This window comes from Linepithema humile, chromosome 2 (genome assembly GCF_040581485.1).
Source record: "Linepithema humile isolate Giens D197 chromosome 2, Lhum_UNIL_v1.0, whole genome shotgun sequence".
Taxonomy (NCBI): Eukaryota; Metazoa; Arthropoda; class Insecta; order Hymenoptera; family Formicidae; genus Linepithema; species Linepithema humile.
In genome coordinates this window covers 14122900-14146381 of record NC_090129.1, presented here as the reverse complement: position 1 = coordinate 14146381, position 23482 = coordinate 14122900, and the positions used below count along the sequence as shown (strand labels likewise).

The window sequence follows — 23482 nt, the reverse complement described above, 5'->3', positions numbered from 1 at the left end:
TGCGACGTGCAAGAAGACGTTCTAGTCTGTGGAAGGCTAGCAGCCGTTCTAAGCTTTTCCCCGGTGTTGGTGGAATTTGAGAAGGCGTGCTGCCGGGACTCGGTGAGCGGCACCGTTGGACTTCTTGTTCCGTCTGCGTGGTGGCGTCGGCAGTGTGTTCGCCGGTCTGGGTGGCGACGGTCTGTGAAGCTGGTGGCCGCCTTCTGTTTGTCCGTGGATCGGGATTTTTATTCGTGAACTCTATAGGTATCAGAGTCCACGGTAAAAATGTTTGCTCTGGTGTGACGCCCTGATCTAGTGACTGTGGTCCTGTCGGTACCCCGGTTATTCCCTTGGAAGGTGGCTGCAGAGGGGGTTCCCTCGGTGTAAGTTGCAGCCGCTGAGGAGGTTCGTCGGGACGTCTCCTCTTCCGTGGTCTTGGCACGGCAGTGCCGTTGATATCTCTTGAGGGCCAAAAATTAATTGGCGCGCCTCAAAGGCAATTCTCGAGGGCCAAGGTGAGTTGGCACACCTCGTGAAATGTCGGGTTACTTTGTCTGTGATCTGAGGCCCACTATGTGTAAGCTCACTCAGATCCGAGGACGTGTCGATTATCGTTTTTCGATGTTCATATATAGGCAGCTCGTGGCTTTTTACTTACGAGTTAGTTTTAGCCAGCCGTAGCCCTCTAGCGGTGAATATTGTAACCTATACTTTCTCTCCGTCTAGCGACGGTATCTCTATTTCTGTTTGTGGTTGGCTATTTAGCCACCACAAGTATAATTAAAACATATATAAATAAGCTTATATATATATATAAATATATATAAACTATGGTATACTTATAATATACATTTTATATTTCAAGATTTTATATACCATAGTTTAAAAAAATCGTAGTAATTTAATAGAATGTAATAGTATGTAGAATATATCGCAGTATATTAAAATTATTGAAAAAGAGTAAACAGTACAGAATTTTATATTTCAATTCATTGTCAGTCAAGTCGGGCCAAGAGGGTAGAGTCAGGGTGGATATATGTTGAATAGATTGATTCATTCACTGTTTTTGTTTCATAAATTATTTTCCCGTGGTCACTGCAAGCAAAACTTCAAAGTGTAATATGCGCTAACTTGTATATGACAACGCGCTGCACACGAAATGCAGCGATTATCTATAAGGGTGTAATGTGGAAGGGATGCTTTAGCAACAATTTTAGTTAACTTTTCTTCCTTAAATATGTGATAACATGTCATTTTTATATTTATTTAACGACTATTGCGCAACACAAGTGCGGTATAAACAATGCGTCATGCAGCGCGACGCATATAATGTGATACTGATGACTCATTTTTGAAAGATGCGATTTTGGAACATAATAAAATCATATATGATTGAATTCAGCGTAAAAAATGCTACAACTTTTGTCATTACAAAAATTTTGAAATTCAAAAAAATAATACCAAGGGGTGGGGGTAAACTAAAAAAAATTACATTTTTTGAAAATCCAACTACACAGTTATAAAGCCCATTACAAGCCATACAACTTCTACTTGAAACATTTTTTTATATCTCTTACGGTTTTGGCGATAGTTACTCACAAAAAAAAAACTCGTTTTTTTCAAAAGGGTGTTTCACCCCTTAAATTTGAGTTAGGGCCGCTATAAAAAAATACGTGTCTTCTCAAATTGTATGTTTTACAACATATTTCAAGGAGAATCAAATCGGGAGGGGACACTTGTGAACGTTCCCTTTAAGAGTGTTGTCAGCATGTGTGTTGCTACACTTCTGCACTTCAAGACGGGAAAACTTTTTTTTATAAAGAATACTATTATTTTGATATACACTATCTCTATTCGTCTCCACACAACACGTTACATATACATTTTACGACCGATATTAATTATATCAATGTGATTAGTATCATCAAAGCTGCGAGCTGACAGGTCTGAGCGCCGCCATGTTGGAAAAGGACAGACATCTTTTAGAAAAAGAAAGGAAAAAAAAAAGACGCTCTTATGCGGGAATCGACATTTCACGGGATGTAGAAAAGGACAACCATGTCGCATTTTGATGCTTCTAGTTGACAAAGGACAAACTTATATATTAGAGAAGGATGACGAACAAACGACGACGACGACGATGATCAAGACTTACATAGATTTCGGCATATTTCGACTTTGGTAAACTTTGGCAATTAATATATTTTTTTAGGAAGCATGTACAAAAAAAGTAAAGATACTTTTATTATGTAAATCGCATGTGCTCTATCGATTGAGCCTATTATAAATTCGATCGGTCCACGCATTATTGAGATATGAAAATCTCGACTCCTATCAGCTCATGTGCTCGCGTAAAGATACACGGTCGGTCTTGCGCTGCGCGTGAACTTGGCGCGAGACACTACCGTGTCTCTTGATTTGTAAATCTTTTATAAAGCGCTGATATATCTCCAACTGTTGACTTTCTTTAGAACTGTTATTAAAATGTGCTTTTAATAAGGGAAAATGAATCAGCTCACTAGAATTTATGTCATCCTCAAACAATTTCAATTTTCTTTGAAATGCTTTGATTTTTTCCCACGTATCAGAAATTAGTTTTTCTTTTCCTTGTAAGGCTAGATTCAGATCATTGATGTGTGAGAATATATCGCCCAAAAAGCATAACGTAGCAATATTATTCGTATTGCGAAGAAACTCAAAATGTTCGATAGCAGTTTTTGAATTTCTACTTTCAAGGAAATCTGTAACTTTACTTAGCAGAGTTAATAATCTTTTAATTACATTTCCTTTGCTTAACCAGCGAACATTGTTATGCAAAAGAAGGTCTGTATATTCTGAATTGCATTCTTCGAGAAAAGTTTGGAGTAAACGATGTTGTAATGTTGAGTGAGATCTCAAATAATTGACAATTTTCATAACTGTATTCATGATATCTTTAAAGTCACCCGAAAGTTTTGCGCAAAGAACGCTTTGGTGAATTATGCAGTGCAATGTTATTATTTTAGAATTAATTTTCTTTAAAAGTGTTACAAAACTGTTTATTTTTCCAATCATTGATGGTGCACCATCGGTAGCTACAGAACGAATTTTTTGATATGAGAGATTCTTATTCACAAATTCTTGAAAACGTTCAAACAGTATTTGACCAGTTGTGCGATCATGCAATGGCAACAATGTCAAGAGTTCCTCTATATAACTGTTATTCACAACATAACGAACAAAAATAGACATTTGCGCTACATCAGATATATCTGTAGATTCGTCCATGGCGAGCGAGAAAAATTCGGCTTCAGCCAAATCGGCCAATATATTCTCACGAACTGATTTTGCGCAAATTTTGGTCTTACGAGTCGTAGTGTCACGAGACAAAGGAACTTTACGAAACTTCTCCGCAACTTCTTTTTTACATTCAAAAAGAGTATCTGCAACTTCTATTAAGCATTCTTTGACTATCTCAGAATGTAAAAAGGGTACCATACCCATACAGCACAGAAAGTTGAAATAACGTTGCTGAGACGTTGCAATGTTGAATGTTGAAGTGTAAAGGTTTTTTCAACATTGAATCTATGTTGAGTTTTCTATTAGGACCTTGAATAAGTTCTCGCTGTTTTTTTTGTTAAAAAAAAACATTAATTTAAAATATAAGGCTTACAATAACTTTACTCAAAGTATTGTCCATCATTAGAGACCACTTTCTCCCATCTTTCTGGCAGTAATTGAATCCCCCGTCGAAAAAACGATTCATCTTTTGACGCAATCCATGAATCGACCCATTTTTCGGTTTCTTCGAAAGAATGGAAGCGCTGCTCGCTCAAACCATGCGCCATCGACCGAAACAAGTGGTAATCCGAGGGGGCTATGTCCGGTGAATACGGCGGGTGAGGTAGAACTTCCCATTGAAGCGTTTCCAGGTAAGTTTTGACTGGTTTTGCCACATGTGGCCGAGCATTGTCATGTAACAAAATGACTTTGTCGTGTCTCTGCCCGTATAGTGGCCGCTTTTCTTTTAGAGCTCGACTCAAACGCATCATCTGAAGTCGATAGCGAGCTCCCGTGATAGTTTCATTAGGTTTCTTCGTCTTCAAACTTTGTCGGTGCTCCAGAACGTTCTTTATCTTCAAGGTCAAAGTCATTATTTTTAAAGCGCCTAAACCAGTCTCTGCATGTCGTATTCGACAGAGCATTGTCACCATATGTTTCAACAAGAATTCTGTGTGCTTCAGCTGCAGATTTCTTTTGAATAAAGCAGTGCAATAAAATTCCCCGCAAAAACACTTTATTTGGCACAAAAGTAGACATTTTCGCAATAGGTAATTAAACACGTGGTTGACACTGTGGTAAACTGTATCTACTAGAATTTGAGGTTACATATAGTACTACTTAGCTGATGCGTTTCCGTACGAAATTCCATGCACAGAGTGCCGCTACGCCATCTTTTAAGAAACAGCGAGAACTTATTCAAGGACCTAATATATTGATTATTAAATGTTGCTATAACGTAGAAACAACATTTAACAATTATTATCTTTTGAAATAATATAATAATTATTACAATAATTATTAATAAGAAATAATAATATATATAATTATATATATATATAATTTATTATATCATATAAAATTCTAAAAAATATATTAATTTAAATATGTATATTAATTTGTTGGTTTTTTTTAAAGGAGCAATATATAATAATAATTTTGTCATGTGTATACATATATATATACACACACACACACACACACACACATGATCCTTCTTTTAAATAATGAGGCACGTCGTCGGTCTAATCTAACCGTTTGATCGGATCGACTCAACTCGTTGTTCTGCTCCGAACCAGATGGCCGTAAGAGGGCAGACCTCTCAGAGTCACACCGTATCTAATCTAACTAACTCGAGTTCTGTGATTCGTTTCGAAGTTCGCTTCTTGTGTGCACGTGGTGTGTTATAGTGCGATATAATTATCTGCTGCGTTGTTCAAAGTATTTCTATATCGGAAAAGAGTTAAAAGCAGGTATTTATATTTTATATCAAATATATACATGATTTGTCTTTCTGTGAAATGAAATAATAACAGTGTGGTTAATTTTTTTTTAGAGTGCTTCGAACCCAAAGAGTTATCTCACACATAATTACATCTAGACTTGTAAGTTTCTCGTTTTTTCTTTTTTGTTATGTTATTCTTCCTGTTTTTTCAATAAATCTATGTATAACTTTCAAAGTACAGTAGTGTAATTAACCGGTTTTAGAGGTTATGTATATTATGCATGAATATTACAAAAAGCTGTATTTTGTATTTTTGTACTGGAAAAAAGGATGCTAATGAGAATGATAAAGAGGTTATGTGCATGCTCATTACATATTATTTATAATATGAAACTTTTATTTGTAATCTTAATTAAAAGATTAGAGAAGTTTATATAAACTTTTACATGTAACTTTTGGTTCCTATCTATATATTTATATATGGTTTTTGTCAACCAAGATAAGAAAGAATGTAGATAGATTGAAATGGTCCAATCTGTATATATAAAATCACTTCTAAGATCTAAAATGTTCTATACACATTATTTAATTAATTTTTTAATAGAAAATAAATATAATGACTACTCAACCGAATAAAAAGGTAAAAAAATATTCAGAACGGCACTTAAGACGTATAATCGATCAGGAAACCCAGTTTGATTACGATATGTTATTAAATATGCCAGGATGCTCACATTGGTCTGATGTACAGAATAATATTTACACCAAAAATGAAGTAATACAGTATGTGTTATATTTGTTATGATTTAATGATGAATTGTTAGATGAATTATTTTTTAGTTCTTTCGATCCAGTATACATTAATGTTGTAATTTTCTACTCAAAAATATAACTGTTATATACAATATATTTTATATTACACTTACATTGTTGAGTGGAAAATATAACAATGCAATGTCACTGTTAATAATATTTACTGAAAAATATACCATTAGATTATGTGTATATTTGGAGTAAATAAAAGTGTAATTTTTAAAATTAAAAAAATATATCAATCGGCTCTTTAGTTTTATCCTAAAAGATAAGAAGAGTATAAAGCTGTTAAGAACCTAAGCTAGATGTTCGCGTTTATTTATTTATTTACATTAATATGATATCACAGATGTTTCGGCCTTGGCTTAGGCCTTTCTCAATGTGATTAAAACGGTTTTGTTACATTAAAATATGGAGCGTGAAATTAACATATCTTATTAATACAGTTTTTTACTATAATCTAAAAAGTAATGTTCGCACTATTCTCATTCGCAATTTCTCTCCGACGCATGTTGAAACGGTGATATATAAACGCAATCCGGCGATCGATGCAGTATTGATGAATTATATGTTACTTGTTCAAAAAAACCATCAGTGAATGTAAAAGGAGTCCCAATAAGAATAAGAGTTTATTAAGAAAAATTGGATGGTCATTTTTTAGCCATGTGTCAATTCTCAATTTCTTAGTTGAGACTTTGTAAAAGAGTGTTAAAAACCTTAGTCAAGATATAAACCAACTATGGTCAGAAACTATTACTTTTTAGATTATAGTAAAAAACTGTATTAATAAGATATTATGTTAATTTCACGCTCCATATTTTAATGTAACAAAACCGTTTTAATCACATTGAGAAAGGCCTAAGCCAAGGCCGAAACGTCTGTGATATCATATTGATGTAAATAAATGTAATTTTTAAGTATAATTAAAAAAAAATTGTTTTTGTCATGAACAATTATTATAGATTATGTTAATATGATATCTGTTCGTGTCACTGATTCGCGCGTATGCAAGCGGCGATGCAGACACAGATTACCGGAACCGTTTTTCACGAAAAAACGCGCAGCGAACGGAGTCGCGAACAGAGTCTTTTTTCTTGAATTAGAGCTGAAGATCTTCATGCGAATATCATCTTGACAAACCGTTTGAATCGTGCTACCGTTGCTCGAAAGTAGTAGCAAGGCCAGAAAATATTATTTAGCTGATCAAGGCACAGCCGAGAAACAAGTTTATCAACACGAGCGGTCAAGCACGATCGATTAGAAAAGGTCTGTTTTGCCCGCAATTATTGATAAATGCAACGTTGTCGGAACTTTATTCCTCGGAGTTGAAGACAGAAATTCTGGTATTCAAATTAAAGAGAAATAAAGCAAATGTCTATTTTTTTTTGTAAATCAGACAATCATATTTAATCAACACAAATTTTAACAAATTCAATGAACAAAATGACCAAAGTTGTTCGCACTCGGATTCGTGAAATCGCGGAGAGCGGTTCGACAATCTAGTCTCACGAGATTTTCAGATACGTTTAAAGTAGTTAATAATCTGAACGATTCGACTGTTTAAGAACAAGTGAGTTTTCAAAACGATCTCCTCGCGTTCGACGGCGATCGATCTCATCGAGCGACGAAATTCGGCGTCGCGACTTGCGCATTAGAGTTTGCGGCGGTCGTCGAGACGCCGAATTTCGAGTGATCGCTTAGCTTTTGTAGCGGAGCTTTATGTCGTAGCGTTTTTATTCATTTAAAACTATTAGCGTTTATTTACGAAGATCTTGTAGTTATATTGATCTTAAACAATATCGTTAATAGTCAGATTACTTTTATAAAATGTTAATTTAAAGTTCTTTTAGTTTAATTGAAGATATTTACATTCATTACTTAATTATCTTTATTTACTTATATTTAGAGAGAGAAATGCTATTCAGTTGGAGGAAAAAACGTTTAATGAATCGGTTCAATGTGATGGCAATCATAAAGTAGTACTTAACATTAGTGACGATAATAACAATGATATGACAATGAGCAGTAACAATGATAAAAGTTATAGCGAAGGCAATTCAAATAGCTTGAATAATTCTTTGTCTACAAACTTCGATAGAATTCTTTTAGATAATGAAATCGAATTCAAACGCGAAATTCAAGAATGGGCCATTAAATTTAGAATTCCTCATAATGCCATTAATGCACTATTACCTATCTTAAATAAGCATACAAGTTGTAACTTTCCAAAAGATAGCAGAAGTTTATTACAAACGCCTAGAACGACAAATATTGTGCCTATAAGTGGAGGCAATTATTATCATTTTGGTTTAAAAAGAGCTCTTAAAGCATTATTGAAACATCGTAAAAACATTAGAAACGATGAAACTGTTTGTCTTTTAATTAATATTGATGGATTGCCATTGTCAAAAAATATTGAGGGCTCAGTCTTTTGGCCAATTTTATGCTCGGATAATGTTTCTAAACAAGTTTATATTGTCGGATGTTTTTGTGGAAAAAATAAGCCAACACATGCTGAAGAATTTTTGCGACCATTTGTTGATGAAGCTGTCGAATTAAATCGAAATGGATTTTTATATAATAACATACAAATTACAATTAATATCTCCGCTTTAATTTGTGACGCTCCTGCTGCAGCTTATGTTTTATCAATTAAACAGCATACTGGTTATAATTGTTGTCGGAAATGCACTATTCGAGGGGAGTGGATTGAGTCAAAAGTTTGCTTTCCGGGAGGAACATTACAGAATGCTCTAAGAACTGACAACAAGTTTAAGAATGGAGAATACAAAGATTTTCAAAGTGGTATATCTATTTTAAATAAAATTCCCAATTTTGGATTGGTAACAAATGTACCATTAGATTATATGCATTTAATTTGCTTGGGGGTGATGAAAAAATTATTGTGGCTTTGGTTAAAAGGACCCAATAATGTGCGATTAGGCTCACGTACAATTGCGAAAATATCGGAAATACTAGAATTGTTTAAAAAAAGATGTCCAAATGATTTTGTTCGAAAACCACGAGGTCTCAAACATGCTCTGCAATGGAAAGCAACTGAATACAGACAATTTTTGCTGTATACCGGGCCAATCGTATTAAAAAATCATTTATCACAAAATATGTACGTTCATTTTCTTACACTACATGTAGCTATTACGATTCTTGTCAATCCTACTCTGATTACACAATATACAGATTATGCACAGAGCTTATTAGAGCATTTTGTCACAACGTTTTCTATTATCTACGGCAAAGAATATGTCACTTATAACATACATAATATGTTACATATATGTGCCGATGTTAAGAAGTTCGGTCCGTTAGATATGTTTAGTGCATTTCGCTTCGAAAATTATATGTCAACTATAAAGAGACATTTAAGAAAAAATGAAAAACCCCTTCAACAGTTAGTACGAAGATATGAAGAAAATCTAATAGTAGGTTATGAGTCAAGAACAAGTAAACGATTTTTGCAAGGAAATAAATTTTTATTTAAGAATGTGCATTTTAATGAACCACTCTCTGATGAAATTAGAGTAAAAGTTCAATATAAATGTTTTAACGATCTATATGCAATACATTGTAAAGATAAAAGAAATAATACTTGTATTTTAAATGATGGTACAGCTATAGTAATTTCTAAAATTATCGAAAGCTATGATGATAATAGAATTTACGTAATTGGAGCAAAATTAATACCGATAGGAAACGTATATTCGTCTCCAATAGCATCACGTATGCTTAATATCGCAATTGTTACAAAAGATGTAAACTTACATGTATATCCTATATCAAAAATAGCAGGGAAATTATGGCTGATGCGGTACGATAAAAAATTATTTATGTTTCCGCTATTACATACTACATAATGTAAAAATAATAATAATCTTGACGCGCATTTGCTTGCTTGTATGCGAGACTTTTGCAATATAAATATACAGGGTGATTCAAAACAATGTACTGTCCTTGCAATGCCATATTCTTGAACAAATTTTAAGACAATTTTTCCTTTTGTAAAATGTTGAAAAACAAAAAATTTTTTTATATTTTAAAAAGTAAGTCTACAAAATGTACATTATTAATTTGCTACATACTTTTATTATAATTTTAAATTCAGTATACATATATGCTATCTCTTATATTAATTTTGCATGTAATTTTATGATCTAGCATGTATATATGCTATCTCTTATATTAATTTTTCATGTAATTTTATGATCTAGCATCAATTCTATATCTATCCAAATTACACACACACACATATATATATGTACAGATTATTGATATTAAAAGTAATAATTTTTTTGCGCAGAATTCATGGTCATTAAATATGGAAAAATACATAAAAATGTATTTGGAAAATAAACCTCGACATATTTCTAAATTACGCCAATTGCAGAATAACTATCAACCAAACCAAACATATCAACAGATTCAAAATAAAAAACGTACTCGAATCCATACATCCAATTTTCATAAAATCCTCACTAGTTGAAATAAATAATTTAATGATTTATACGCGAATAAATTTATTGTATATATACATTTTTTCTTATCTACATACTTTATTGATTATTTCTTCTAACATCCATATACTATGTAATATACTATAAATATACTATTATAAATATAATATCTGTTTCTCGATTTTCATCATATTTTATTACTTATAATAATGAAGTTTATTTTGGTCTAACAATAGTATTTTTTATCTTTGTTACATAGTGTTTCAATTCATAAATAAAATGGGAATATTTTCGATTGTGGAGTTCGAGGATGGGATCCAACTTGCCCCCACGTCATGGATTTATTGTGATAATAAAAAATGTTATTGGCCAAGTTATACAAAACAAGCAAAGATTAATCAGGCTATTTTTAATCAAGAAGATCCGAATCCATTAATATGGCCGTCATATAATATATTACGAATTTTTGGTACAACAGGTACTGTATTTAACATTATTAAGTTCACATTTTAACTTATTAATTAATGTCCTTTTTTTTTTTAATGTGTTTATATATATATGATGTGTATATTGACATTTACATTTATGTGTACTTTTCCCCCACTAGTAGAAAATTTTCGCTAAAATTGATGTTATAAAGAGAGAGAAAAATTTGTTGTATCTTTTTAACTTTATATCAGCTGTCAATTTCTTTCTGTATGGTAAGCAATAGGCAAGTACTTCATTAATTACTATATTATTTTAGATACACATGCAAATGGCATAAAAAAATTGAAAATCGCTGAACAATTTTCCGATATTGATTCTGGGAAAAATGACATTGAAAAAAAAATATCTAGACGTGAGCGAGCAAAGAAAAGAAATTACTATACTTCTGATTCCGAAAATGAATCATGTCACAAGCAAAAAAAAACCTGTAAAGAAATACCGCCTTTGCCCATATTGCAAATAGCAAAGGAACAGTCAAACACTATTTCGAGCGTACCGGAAAACATATTGAAACAGAAGTGTAACAATGAACTTCAAGAAAACAGTACTTTTATGGCAAGTTCATCACTTTATGATTTTAAAAAACATGGTTCAAAGATATCTTCTGATAACATTGAATCTGACATCTTATGCTCGAAACAACAATCTCTATCATATAATACAGGTAAATATTTTGTCAGTTGAGAATAATAAAAACAAATAATTTTTTACAACTTTTCTTTTTTAAATGGAGAAATTGTTAAGCAGAAATAAATCTGCAAAAAAATCATTTTTTAATATTTATTACAACTAAGTTATCTTTATGATTTGAGTTTTTATTTGTTTGTTTTCTCTTTGGACACCGAGACTAAGACTAAATATTTATAATATATGTTTTTATCATATAAAAAAAAATACCATTTTAAGATAATAAAATATCCCTTTTTTAGAAATTATTAATAATATATGAAATATGCAAAATGTTTTAAACCGATAACTGTTTCTTACACGAAATCATTATTTATTATTGCTGATATTGATTAGCCTATTTATTTTTTTATTATTGTTGCATATAAAAGACTTAAAATTCATTTTTTTGTACAGATTTTCAAAAAGAAATTTTGCGCAAACTAAATATTATTCTATATAAAATAAATACGATAGATAAAAGGATGGAGATTCTTGAAGAACGTCGTTTAATTTCTTATTACAAACGTGAGGGGGATATTAACACTTTAAATACAAAAGAATTGGGATTGCCTTTGTGCGATGAATTAGCACTTAATACTCTAGAAAATAAATTGGAAGACAATGAGTTTTTTGAAAGTATAGTATGTTATTTTCTAACTCAATTTAATTTAAAAATAATAATGTTAATCGATGTCAAGAACACTTCGAACATTTCTGAAATTATTTATCTTTATAATCATAGGTACATACATTAAAAGGCCTAGGAGGTGTTGATGTGCATTCTTGCACTATTAATATACTTAAAAAATTGATGTCTAACTCTTTGGCCGAAATGTACAGTTTTGCCGGAATGAAAAAGAAAAAGGCTTTCCAGGAATTGACTTTGTACAAAATTATACTTAGTAAATTTTTTATTATTACTATAAATTTTTTTTAGTATTTGTCAGCTTATCGAAAACTGGTATTAATTTGATTAAATTTATAATAGAAACTGTCCGCATTCATTACAAGGACGTGACTGAGGAGGAAGTTGCCAAATTTATAGCGAAATGGCTAGTACAGGCTAGAGATCCTCAAGGTAGAGATCAGACAATAGAATAGGCTCCGCCATGATGTTGTGAAACCGGAAATGACGTGGAATTTTGAAAGTACGCGCCAATATTATAATGTCAATATATCACGTAACACTACTTGTTCATTACAATAAAATACAATTGGTAGAAAAAAATAATTTGTCGTCAATAAAATTGTGAGTCTAAAGTGTGTAAAAATAGACAAAATTGACAAAAGCCGTGCAAAACGTATTAAATTCGAATACAAATTATATTCACCCGAGAATTTTAAGCAGTAGTTCTTTATGTTGACGCAATAAATTCTTTATTATCAAATTTTACAATTCTTCTTACAATTTTTATATTTAATTACAATTTCATAAATAAGTATACAAATACAGTATATACAAATGAGAATAACTGCGATTATTCACCAAGACATAATCTTGCAGTCGATTATTACAGCACCTGAAATTAATAAAATTTAGTTCATAGTGATTAACTATAATTATAATAAGGAAAAAATAAGAAGCATATTTAATAAATTACTTTTATTACATAAGTAAATACTGAATATTTATCACAGAAATTAAGAACTACTTTAATCACAGCATATAATGATGCATCGCCATGCTCTTACTAGAATATGTTACAGTCTTTGGTACAGGCATTTTTCGAGATAATACTTTCATGCGTAACGTGTAATACCGCGAAATAATTTTAGTTTTTAAGTTGTGACATAGTGGAAGAGTAAATGGTATTTTTTGGCAGCTTTCCATAAAGAATTTCTTTAAATTGCCGCTTTCTTTGTGGTTATTCATATATTCACGAAATATTCTAAACTTTGTCTCGATTTGAATAAAAAAACGTAATGTTGCTGCATTAATAAAAAATAAAGTGTTACTTTGACGAGCTCTAATGCGCGTTAATGTACTGTAGTGATAAAAATTTGCATTTTTTGTTCCTGTTGCAAATATACATGCTTTGCAAGCATTTTCGTTTTTAAAAATATTCATTATTAAATAACCAGCTACATGATGCAATTTGTTTATGTCCGTATTATTTAAAGTAATAGTGCGTGTTTTGAGGTACTTGCAAATCTCTGTGTAAATTGCTGATTGATTTGTGTCGTGTGTATCTGAAGTACGGTTTTCTAGTATGACATTTAAAAATTCTGAAAGATACTCTCGGTCATCTTCTTGATAACTACTGTTGCTAACATTTTTCATAAATTGGGAAATACTAATTAGTTTTAAGTTATTCTTAAATTGAACAGCATTTGGAACAACATTTTTTCTCCTAACAGCAGAAAACAGATTTTCTAGACAGTCTTGAGTAAGACGCGATGTTAAAAGAAATTGAAAGTCACAATCATTTATAAGATATTGCGATAAATCAATTACAGTCAGAGTTGATAAAATTACAGCAGCTTGGAACGGTTTCCAATGACCTTTATCTCCCACAGTTAAGTCTCTAAACAGCACTATTACTTCATTAAGAAAATCTATAGCTTCTTTAAATTTTTCATCTTTTAACTTATATATATATATATACTTAAAGCCAATGATAATTTTCGATTTGTCATTAAATCAAACCATTGCCGTACAACTGAAATAAACCATGCAGTACTCTGACGTTCATCTTTTAGATTTTCATGACATAAAAATCGCAATGCAGAACTAATTTCATGGCTCATAATGCTCATAGCATTAGATACTTTCATTTTTTGAAAATGATGCTTATTTCCTTCTACAGAATCTTTCTTCATTTTTGGCGCTAATTTTAAATCACAATTTTCATCTTCTTTTATTACATCAGACAAATAGGAAGCTTTAACTTTACAAGTTGGCAAGTTATATTTGTCAACAAAGTATTGCGGTATTTTGAATACTTTGTTAAGTAGAAGTCCGCGAACAATATTTTTTAATGCATGCGGAACATCTGAGCAAAAGTACAATTTACGATTTGCATCGCAAACATGTTTGCAATAATAATTAATCTGCATTGTTCGCGATATTTTTATACCGAATTCCTTCCACATTGACTGATTGTTAGTACCCATATCTGAAATAACAGCTTGGACTGATAAGCCTATATTTTCCGCCTTCGAAATAATTTCGGTTACTATTGATTTTAAAATACCTCCTGGGGTCGTTGTTTCTGTAAAATAATATGCCACGATCTGCTTCCATCTACCAGCTAACCCAGCTAACATGAAACACAATGCATGAGTTGCAATATTTTCTTGTTTCTTCCCCGATATAGTGACATGTCCATACAAAGTACCAGAACTATGGTCGTAAAATTTTCCCGGAGTAATGGACATTTCATCCAGCACTAACACACAGTTTTTATCAGTTTGTTTTTCAAATTGAGAAACTTTAATCTTTAAAAATTGAAAAATTTCCTCACTTATCCCACTATTAAATTTTAAATTTTCTAATTTCCTGCTTAGAGTTCTAATACTTGGTAAAGGAAAATTTTGGCGTATCAATTCGTTATATCCCATCGTACCGCATGCAAACTTTAGCGAATAAGCCTTAACTAGAGTTTTCTCACACCAACGCGGCATTCTTTTATATTCATTGCAAAGCAATTTTATTTGATTTTTATCAAAAATCTTAGATGCATGCTTATCAAAACGCACTTCTCTTTTTAAACGCTTCAAGTCCTTCTTCATACTTGCAAGTTTTCTTTTCATGTTAGCCCTCAACTGTTCACTTCTTCTTAGTAGCTTCCCCAAATTCTGCGATGTAGTGCAGTTGCAACGTTCAAGCGTTGAATATGTCATAGGCTTACTTAACGTATTTTTGTTGCCAGAATTTAATACAGATCCTTGGGAGTTATCAGTTGTATCTATCAACAATAAATGTGATAATTAATTACAATGTATCTATTTTATCAATCTAATGTACATTTTGTACACATAATAACAAATTTTAAGAGCCGCTTTGTAAAATCTTTCATATCCCTCATTCGCAATTAAAAAAAATCTGATTTAATATTGCTAAATATAATGATTAGTATATCTGATTTTGATATTGATAAAAAATATTGATATTGATTAAAAGCATAAGTAACAAACAAGATCTTCCTGAAAAGTTTGACATGCGGGATGAAATAGTATACTTAATAACAATCACAACAATTAAGAATAATTTCCCATTACAATTCACTTAATATAATATTTGTGATATTTTAACACACATATATACATATATGTAATAATCATTATTACACCGCATTTTATTATTTTAACATTTATAACTTTTATAGTCATCGTGATTAATTTCATTACACATACCTGTTGCATCGTTGACTTCATTCATCTTAGAATCCATTTCGCAACCCAAATGCGATGTTCCTTCAGCTTCCAGGAAAGTTTCAGATACATCTATTTATTACGAACTTATACTATTTATTGAAACTTTTATAAAAAATTTATGATTATATTAATATAGTCATTAATGCATCTGCTTATATCACTTTAATATTCATAATTTTTTGAAACATCAAAATATATTTTATTATACATACCTGTTGCAGTCATAGCACTCAGATTTCTAAAAATTGTGGGCACGGCATTTGATTTTAGACATCTGAATTCGCCATTTGGATATTTTTCCCACATATCGGGAGAAAAATGTGCCTGTAAAATCAAATGAGTTAATGTCTTCAACATTATACCTAATATAATTCTTGAATAGTTTTGTAGAAGACAACGACAATCCAATTGCTGCAATTGAAAAATTCTTAATTTTCTTGAATAAATCTGAATACCCATTGACACATTTCCAATCGATTAAAATGTATCAGATTTTAATCGATATCAATCATATTCAATAGTTTTCATCTGTATTGAAATGCATTTTAAAACAGTATCAATCAACATGTATTTTAAATATTTATGAGTTATTGAATATTATTGGTTTTTATTTAATCATAATGGATTTAAATCGATTGGAAATGTGTCGATAGATATTAAAACTTACTTTATCAATTTGTATGTTAATTAATCGAAATCGTTCTTTTTTTACCGAGGTATATCTAATACAGTTACATATACATAATATACATTACTATTATTTACATGACATAAACGCATGTTGTCACAATTTTCCAACCCCAAATCATCACGGTTTATGCGTTCCAACCAAAGTTTCCTCCGTTCTCCTCTTGGAATTCGACACATACGAAATCCCTTTTTTGCAGAATTCGTACAATAATCCGCACAGCAACTCGTCATTTCAAAACATTCTAGACACATAACACATGTTCAAATATGTTTTCATATTAGTACTTTTAGGTTAGATTGCGTATAAAATTATGTTCTTATATATGTATATATTTTTAAATGCATTTTATTCTATTTTAATAAAAATTCTGACATAACAATTTCACTGCACTTCTTACGTAAAAATGTCATAAATAAATAAATTACTTACATCTCTCAGCAAACAACTTTCAATTGCGTTATAATAAAAACGAACGATATACATGTGTTACTATATTCACCATACAATATTTCCGCTTTCACAACAACATGGCGGAGCCAATCACATTTTGATCGGCGGTGTCTGATCTCTACCTTGAGGATCTCTAGTACAGGCCAAAGCTCGTCGAGAAAGAAAGTATGTATATAACTTTATATACATATATAAACAATAAATATGTATAAATATGCAAATATATATTTATTTAGTAGCTATAAAAAAGTGTGTTGCTATAATGTATGTAATTATTATTTATTTATAGAAAATCTTCTATTTCACTTGATGAAAACAAAAATATGCAGATATGCAGCAATCACGATGATGCCGAAGATGATTTATGACGATTTAAGATGACTTATGACGATTTAAGATAATATTTATGACGATTTAAGATGATTTGTGTGTTCAATAAAAAACAAGTGATATAATATATAATTATCAAAATATAATATAAAATAATATAAAATATATTATGCTGCAATGTAATATATATATTTAAATAAAAATTAATTTTAAACATTTATTTTGTTCAATTTTTCAAAACATTATTATAATGTATAATATATATAAATTCTGCATTGATTAAATGTTGAATCAATATTGAATCAATGTTTCTTGTCTTGCAGACATTGCAATTCAGCGGACATTAGACATTTCTTCAATATTTTTTCAACATTGAATCTATATTTCGCAACGTTGCTGAAACATTCATAATGTTGCAATTCTACGTTTTTTAGATATTGATTCAACGTTTGTGTGCTGTATGGGATATGTTTAGCCAATTTCCATGCTACTCGCAGAGATGCTTCAGCACATTTTTCCTGTTCAGATATTAAGCTTTTCATTACATTTTGAGAGTCTTCAAATGATTTACGAAGGACATTAATTTTTTCATTTCTAAGAGAAGAACCTTTTGGAAAATCTTTTTCATATTTTTTTAAATGCTTTGTTTCATAATGGCGACTTATATTTGCTGCCTTGCACACAGCAACTGTCTCGTTGCAAATCAAACATGTTGGTTTTGCATTACTATGAGAAGGAAAAAAAAGAAAAATTCTTCTGTCCATTTAGTTTGAAACACCCTGTTTTCGGAATCGACTTTCCGGCGCTTTGGTTCAGACATCGTAAAAAAAGACAAAGTCAGTTGTTTTTTATTGAAGACCAAATTAAAATCCAAAATTATTTTTACAAATGAGAAATCTATTTCGCTCGATGCACTAATAATTCAGTTTATTCCGATCAGTAAATTTTAAATGCAGCCCATCACCTATATTGGGAATTTCAAACTGCTTAAGTTACCATTTCAAAGAGTCACACATTTCAGGCCAATTCCTGAGATAATACCTCGTGTTCTCCCACTACCGCCCGGTCGCTGGCGATCGAGCTGCCGATGCTCTCTCCTTGCCCTCCACTACCGCCCAGCCGCTGGCGAGGAGGAGGCTATCGGCAGCTCGATCGCTAGCGACCGGGCGGTAGTGGAGGAACACGAGGTGTTGTCTCGGGAATCGGTCCGAAATGTACAACTAAATCCAAGCACTGTTTTAATTGAATCAAGGAAACAATAAAAAGCCTAAATTTGTGTAGATCAAATTATCATCGATTTCTGAAGATTTAAAAACATTTTCAGTTATTTAATTTTTATTTACAGTTACATTTCATAGTTAAAAAAAAGTATTTATTTTGAATAAGATTAATATTTTGGTAAAAAAATTCGTTTGTCCTTAATGCAATTGTTGATCAACCTGGAACGTCGCGAGCCGGAATCGAAAACTGGCGGGCCGGATCCGGCCCGCGGGCCGCTAGTTGCGCACCTTTGGTCTAAAGGATCACATTTTACATACGTATTTATAAAATAAATGCGATTAGATCATTTTCTTTATGCATATGATTATACGGCTATGGAAGTTTGTGTGGATATAGGCTTTTACGTGAATTTTCCTAGCGAATCTTTCAGACAAAATTAGTACATTAAAATCGACATTTATTTACCTAAACTTTACAATAAATTTATTTTACTTTATGCGGCATAAAATAAAGAAACAATTCATAAAATTCACATTTGCTGACATCACATAATGTTGCTAAAATGCATTATTACATAATATATTGCATTTAATTACATATGATGTAAATGCTTTGCATAGTAATGTCGTAAATATAATATAATAATCTAAAAATAACTTTATATCATATGTTGTTACAGCATTATGACATAAAATTAAATAATTGCATGACATAAATTTTATAATTAGTTTAATGTAAAAGTTGCTATTTTTTAAATAATAATAACTAATAATACAATAATAATTCTAAATTTTCAATAAATTAATGTTGCATATCGTGATGATCATACAAGTCTATCTGGGAGTGTACAACAGCATACACGCAGATAGACAAATGTACATAAAGTTTGCAGCAACTTTATGTTATATTAAATCATATAATGCATAAAGGTCGTGTCCCCCCCTTATGAGTGCTCAGGTTGCAGTTATAATTATAAAATCAAATGCGAAATAGAAATATAAAATATATTAGCAAAATTTAATCAAAAAGATGTATAAATTTACTTATTGAAAAATTAGAACATATTTAGAACATCTCTTTTTTAAAATGTTTAGAATAAATTTATATAAAATTTGCATCATATCGTGTGACAAAGGTTTGTCTATCATATTTACATCATATGTTTATTACATTATGACAAATTTTTATCTCTTATATTTACATCATGTGTTTATCATACAATGACAAATTTTGATCTCTCATATTGACATCATATATATATCATATCATGACAAATTTTTGTATGTCATATTTACATCATATATTCATCATGCTTTAAATATATTTATAAATATATTGACTGATTACAAATTCTCAAAAATTATATAAAATTAATATTATTATTATTATATATACAGTAATACATATAATAATTAATATTTATTTTACATAATTTATTTATTTCTTTGTAATCAGTCAGGATATATTTATAAATGTATTTAAAACAAAATAAATATATGACATATATATGAATTTTATAAAAGAGACGGATAAAAATTCATACAATTTATGTATTATTAACTGTGAAACAATATTTATTAAACGATTATAAAAATTGATAATAAACAGAAACTAAAGAACCAACTATCAATTAAGTATTATCAATTCAATTATATATATCAAGTAGATTAAGTATAATACTACATTTGTAATATATTTATAATATTTATATGTATTACGAACAAAAACAAGGTGAATTATTTTTAGCGTTTTTATAATTTTGCTTAATCATTATCCGGGAAATTTATTCTCTCTTCTTCCTCAATTCTTCGACGAATTCCTCGATTTGTTCCCAGACGAGCATTTCTAGAAGTTTGTTTATAAGATCGTAGAACCTCAGTTATATCTCTGACAAATTCTTGTCTTGTAAATTTCTTTACATAAGGAATATTCTTGGCAGCATCTACAATTTTAACAAATATATAAATAAAAAACATTAAGATTACACACACATAAGGCTTGTTCGCGTCGCATGTTCCAACTCGCTCCAATACGCTCCAAATTATAGTATTCGTAACGTAATACTAATAGATTGGAGCATATTAGAGTGAGTAGGAACATGCTGGGACATGCGACACAAATAAACCCATACTGTAATATTACACATATTTTAATATATATAATTACATAATATTAAAATACTATACACAAAATATTATCCATAATGATAAAATAAAAATAATTTTTATAAAAATTTTTACTGTAGAAAATAGTCATTAATTTAGTTTTGTATAGAGCTGATTTTGCAATGCCATTTGCACTTTTTTTTCCAGTCCATGAAAAATTTTCAGCTAAAATATTTGTCATTGCTGCTCGGATAGTTATTCAACGCCTCTCTTAAATTCTGTCTTCCGATAAATTCCAAATGTTGTTGCTGTTATGTTAAAGAAATTAAGTATTACATTTCTACATGTTAAATTTTATTTATTTACTTTGCGACGACTTTTCCGTCGGGCAGAAGTAGACCCGCCGGTAAGCGTATCAAACCTCGTTGCTCTATGCAATGGATGTTAGTGATTACTTCAATATTTAAAGTTGGGCACCAGGCGCGGATTAACGCGCCGCACGAACAAATTACGTTAAAAACAATGATTTTCTTTAACGAGCAACGGCGATAAGCGCGACTAGCCCACTCTACAAACGGCAGAGGGGCAAGGTTCTTTCGAGACGCGAAATACTGATTTGGAGAGAGGAGTCTGAAATAAGGGGGATTATTAACAACACATTAATTTAGTAACAAATAACATGTAATTAGAAATTAGATTAAGTGAGATTGACGCCGGGTGATAGGCGCCTTAACAATCCCGCGAAGTGGAGACATATTTTATCTCAGTGAGAGGCATTATGATTTCACTGTTCAACTCGCGGAAATCCGCGTACTTCCGTCTCACGCGGTATAATATTCGGCGTACAAATTCTGTAACTTTCATTCGGTACGGTTGTTACAATTAACTCTACTTTAATCTTTCTCCAGAACGGTTAGCCTACAATACAAATTCTATCTCAGTATTATTCTTACGGTTCTGAATGTAAACGCTCGACAGAAGGCCGAGGTGAGAAATACGCGATAGGCTAACTCCAAAAATTCTAACACTCGGTACAGCAATACACAAATAGACGCGAAATTATCATTTATGAACGAGAGACATTATTTAACGCAAAACGACTGTCGGCTCGGCAGCCCCAAGGGGGATAGCATGGTGAAATCTTAATTTACAGAAACGGTAGTCAGCGGGGCCCGGCCAAAATCTAACCTCACATGATAGCGCGAGGCATCTCGAGATAAGCTATATTCGTTACGCAAAATATGCGGGTTCTTAATTCCGCGAGGCTCGGGCCGCCTGCTGATACCGCTCTTACCGCGAAGTCGAAGTGGTGGCCTTACAAATCGCTGGTACGCCCGTAGTGGTCCTCGAGGTTCCGCCTAGGTTGCCGACTCGCCGAACAGTGACGACAGCGAGGCTCGCCGGACAGCGGTGACATTCCGCGCACTGTCCTGCGCATGTAGATCCGCGCTATCGATTAGCGCTACTTGATCCTTCGATATATCTAGCGATCTCGATCCTCGCGTCGCTCCTCGATATTTCGGCCCTCGGTGACGCTTTTCCGAGGTGATCCCGGTCTCTCTCTTTTGGCAGCTGCCGTTAACGCTCTTCGTGGCCTTCTTCGTTTCCGGATCCGAACCTTCTTTGAATCGGTCGAGAACTGGCCAGGTTCCGACCGGATTCTTCTTTCCTGGCTTGTTACAACAGCTCCTTGTTCGGGTACTCCACCCCGGGTCTTCGGCGTGTGAGAGCGCGCTTCCCTCTCGGGCGTCATCTCTCTCGGTGCGTCCACCGGCCTCGATATGCTCCGTATCTGAAATCGTAACTGCGGTAGCGACTGTGTCTGGAATCGAATGATATTTGCAAGGGTGTTTTTACTTGCCCTTTTCCTGGATCCGTCTGCACGCCGTCCGGGCCTCCGTCGTCCTGCCTGCTGAGTCCCTCGCAGATCCCACGAAGGCTGCTCCACGGTAATTCACAATATGGAAGTTTGGCCACTCACCACGACTCGCTTAATTTGCTACAACGCAAAATCTAAAATCTCCAAAAGAGAATTAAGAGGGAAAGGTCGTCGCCCCCCGCGGTGGGGTCTCCGACCTCAAATTTCCCTCCTCAATCGGGCTTTCTCGCCCTTGTGACGGACGTCAAAAATGTCACGTCACAACTTATTATATAATACATTTGTATATATATATATATATATATATATATATATGTCAATCGGCTACTCTGACGACAATTTTACATAAGAATTGGCTACTTTGACGACTTCTGGCTACTGTGACGACCGTCGTCGAAATTTTATCGATCAATCGTATACCTTGACGACTGTCGTCATAATAACTATATCAATTAATCGATCATTTTGGCGACACTGTATAGATTGACGACATTAAATCAGCGATTTCGATGACAGTAAACGAAAATTGTATAAATATATATATATAGCTTGGAATTTATTATTTTTAGTTTTATTGTAAATATAAACTGATTATGTAAAAATTTCAATTCGATACAGGGCAATAAAAGAATATATAATTATGATTATAATGATAATATAATCGAATAATTTTATGAACAAGAAATTGAAATTGAAAGCAAGAAAACAGCTATATAATGTATAAATATAAAATATGTATAAAACACAATTTCGAAATATAACTACAAAATTTCTAACTTATTTTGACTAACTTACAAAAACATTCATGCTTACATGGAAATGTTTTCTCCAATAAATAATACTTAACGAGAAATACCTCATACTGCACAACAAGATTGCAGAAACATTGTGACAACGTTTCATTGCAATATTGCAACATTGCATAAATGTGAAATATTGTTACAAGATTGCTGCAAGGTTGCAGCAACGGTAAAATGTCCGCTTTCAGAAATATTACTAAATAACAATGTATCAATATTGCAA

At 32.0% G+C, this 23482-nt stretch overlaps 2 protein-coding genes across 2 annotated transcripts; both read left to right on the top strand.

Moving 5' to 3' along the window:
* Positions 1 to 4585: 4585 nt before the first annotated feature.
* Positions 4586 to 12765, top strand: LOC136998222 (uncharacterized). The gene is made up of 7 exons (XM_067350672.1): positions 4586 to 4994; positions 5078 to 5126; positions 10508 to 10726; positions 10994 to 11401; positions 11821 to 12047; positions 12149 to 12308; positions 12395 to 12765. The coding sequence occupies exons 3-7, from the start codon at positions 10528 to 10530 to the stop codon at positions 12505 to 12507; spliced, it is 1107 nt and encodes a 368-aa protein (XP_067206773.1). The 5' UTR covers positions 4586 to 4994; positions 5078 to 5126; positions 10508 to 10527; the 3' UTR covers positions 12508 to 12765.
* Positions 7183 to 10206, top strand: LOC136998221 (uncharacterized). Its single transcript, XM_067350671.1, has one exon. The coding sequence runs from the start codon at positions 7792 to 7794 to the stop codon at positions 9649 to 9651; it is 1860 nt and encodes a 619-aa protein (XP_067206772.1). The 5' UTR covers positions 7183 to 7791; the 3' UTR covers positions 9652 to 10206.
* Positions 12766 to 23482: the final 10717 nt, after the last annotated feature.

Bases quoted from the DNA above. Each gene is read 5' to 3' on its own strand.
- LOC136998221 (XM_067350671.1), top strand. From the start codon at position 7,792: ATGACAATGAGCAGTAACAATGATAAAAGTTATAGCGAAGGCAATTCA.
- LOC136998222 (XM_067350672.1), top strand. From the start codon at position 10,528: ATGGGAATATTTTCGATTGTGGAGTTCGAGGATGGGATCCAACTTGCC. The intron at 10,727-10,993 runs GTACTGTATTTA...ATATTATTTTAG, and splicing joins ACGAATTTTTGGTACAACAG to ATACACATGCAAATGGCATA. The intron at 11,402-11,820 runs GTAAATATTTTG...TTTTTTGTACAG, and splicing joins ATCTCTATCATATAATACAG to ATTTTCAAAAAGAAATTTTG.